General features: G+C 30.7%; 1 protein-coding gene across 1 annotated transcript; it reads right to left on the bottom strand.

The window, feature by feature from the left end:
• Positions 1 to 815: 815 nt before the first annotated feature.
• On the bottom strand, positions 816 to 1,395 carry LOC105767874 (uncharacterized). Its single transcript, XM_012587439.2, has one exon. It carries the CDS (start codon positions 1,321 to 1,323, stop codon positions 979 to 981), a length of 345 nt encoding a protein of 114 aa, XP_012442893.1. The 5' UTR covers positions 1,324 to 1,395; the 3' UTR covers positions 816 to 978.
• Between the last annotated feature and the right edge of the window lie 588 nt (positions 1,396 to 1,983).

The following is a 1,983-nucleotide window of genomic DNA, read 5'->3' as shown; positions in this document are numbered from 1 at the left end:
CCTTAAAAAATGATCATATGTCTCTTTTATAAAATATTTATTTTTTAAAATTTTGTAGGTTACTTGTTAACCCATTAGCCCTACTTGTGGAGTCTTAATATTCGACCGATATTGTACCAAATATTTTCTCATGTTTTTAATTTATTATAGTCATTATATTATTTTTTATTTTTGTTTCTTTTAAACTTCTTTGAACTAAAATTAAAAAAAAAAAACATGTTGATTGCAGGCTTGATCCTGGAATCTGGAGGTGCGATTGTCCCGGACCTAAAGTTGAAAGGGTCCAAAATATTATTTTCTAATTTTTAAGGGGTTTAAAATTTTTTTTAACTTGTAAGAGCCCAAAATTTTTTTTTTACTAACTTTTAAGAAACCTAAAAAACTTTTTCTTCAACTTTTAAGGAATTTAAAAACCTGTTTTATTGTTTTGCCTAGTTGATTGTATTTATGGTCATGTCTTACTTCTTAGAATCAAAGTAAAAAAAAAATTACAAATTTTGATTAATTAAAAAAAATTAATTCAATTAAGGTTAAAGAAATTTAAAATTTGCAGTAATAATATAGCCGATAAGCATGACTTAAAAAACTCTAGAAACTAGGAAAACTCAACCTACTCTCCATGGTTTTTTTGGTTTCTTCTCAGAACAAATAACTGAAACATAACTCTTGGTGCAGTGGATTAAAACACTATTATGGCTATGGCTATGGCTATGGCTATGGATTCTGGGATATGATTTTATGAGCAGATTTTAAAGTTCCCAAAGGGAAAATTAATAAAAAGAACATCTGAAGTTTGAGACAGTTAACCATTCAAATACCAACAAAACTGCTGAAATTTCAATTCTATAAATATACAAATCCAATCAAATCATTTACATATACTCTCTATATTCTTCAATTTATCAGAACATTCATAACATTGAAAACTGATAAAAATTCAAAAGAAGAAGAAGAAGAAGAAGAAGAAGAAGCTGAACCTTAAGCCATAGTCATGTTAGAAAGCCTGCTTGGTGTTGGCCTGAAATTCCACCACCTAAGTGTCATCTTCCGATTTGGTGTTATTGCCCTCCTTATTATCTCTTTGTTACCACCATATCTCTTCGTGTTCTGCCTTGGCACCATGTAACCATGCTTGCTACATGGTGCCGAACCCGGTTGGTTCGAACACGTACACCTCGGTCGCAGTCTAGGAGACGACGACGAAGAAGACGGTGAAGCCATGTAACTTCTTCTACGACTCCGATTCTCCCCCTTCAGATCTCCGGCGGTTCCCGGAGTTTCTAAACCTTGTGTAGTTTGTTTCTCAAGGATGGTCAACCGCATATTGTGGAGTAGGTGATCTTAGTGTGTGTATATATATAAATAGAAGATTCGTTGGTCTTTGATTGTTCATTTTGATTTTGTGAAGCTTATATAGATGCTATTATTATGATTATTACTATAATTTTGACTCGGTATTTCTTGGAAGGCTGTTGTTTCTTAATGGGTTTGGGAGACTTTTGACCAGGTTCTGGAGCTGTGATCAGCATGGCCGTATACTTTTGACTGCTGATTTTGGTTTCCACTATAGATGTTCTTTCGTTTGGTACTCGGTTTGAATTTGATTCTATACGTGAATGTATCGTAGTGTCGTTAAATTATATTTTATTTTTTTACTAAATTAATCCCTATACATTATATTAAAGAATAAATTAGTCCATTCTGTTAAAAGTTTCATCTATTTATATTGCTAAGAAACTGGTATAGTTAGCAGAATAACTTTATTATTGATATACAATGACTAATTTTAATGGTAAAATAGATAAATTTTTAACAAAAGATCAATTTATTTTTAATCTAATGTACATAAATTGAGTTATCTATTTTTAAGTATAAGAAATAAAATACAATCTATCTTTTAATACAGTCCACTACGATAATTTTAATTTAAAAAGATTTTAAATGTGATTATTGAGCCACATCTTAGGTAGGGAACCTATCAAA

This window comes from Gossypium raimondii, chromosome 5 (assembly GCF_025698545.1).
Source record: "Gossypium raimondii isolate GPD5lz chromosome 5, ASM2569854v1, whole genome shotgun sequence".
Lineage (NCBI taxonomy): Eukaryota > Viridiplantae > Streptophyta > Magnoliopsida > Malvales > Malvaceae > Gossypium > Gossypium raimondii.
The sequence above is the reverse complement of the archived record's forward strand: the minus strand, read 5'-3'. Positions and strand labels throughout refer to the sequence as shown.

What these genes read in the sequence shown, in the direction of transcription:
- LOC105767874 (XM_012587439.2), bottom strand. Translation starts at nt 1,323, where the DNA reads ATGCGGTTGACCATCCTTGAGAAACAAACTACACAAGGTTTAGAAACT.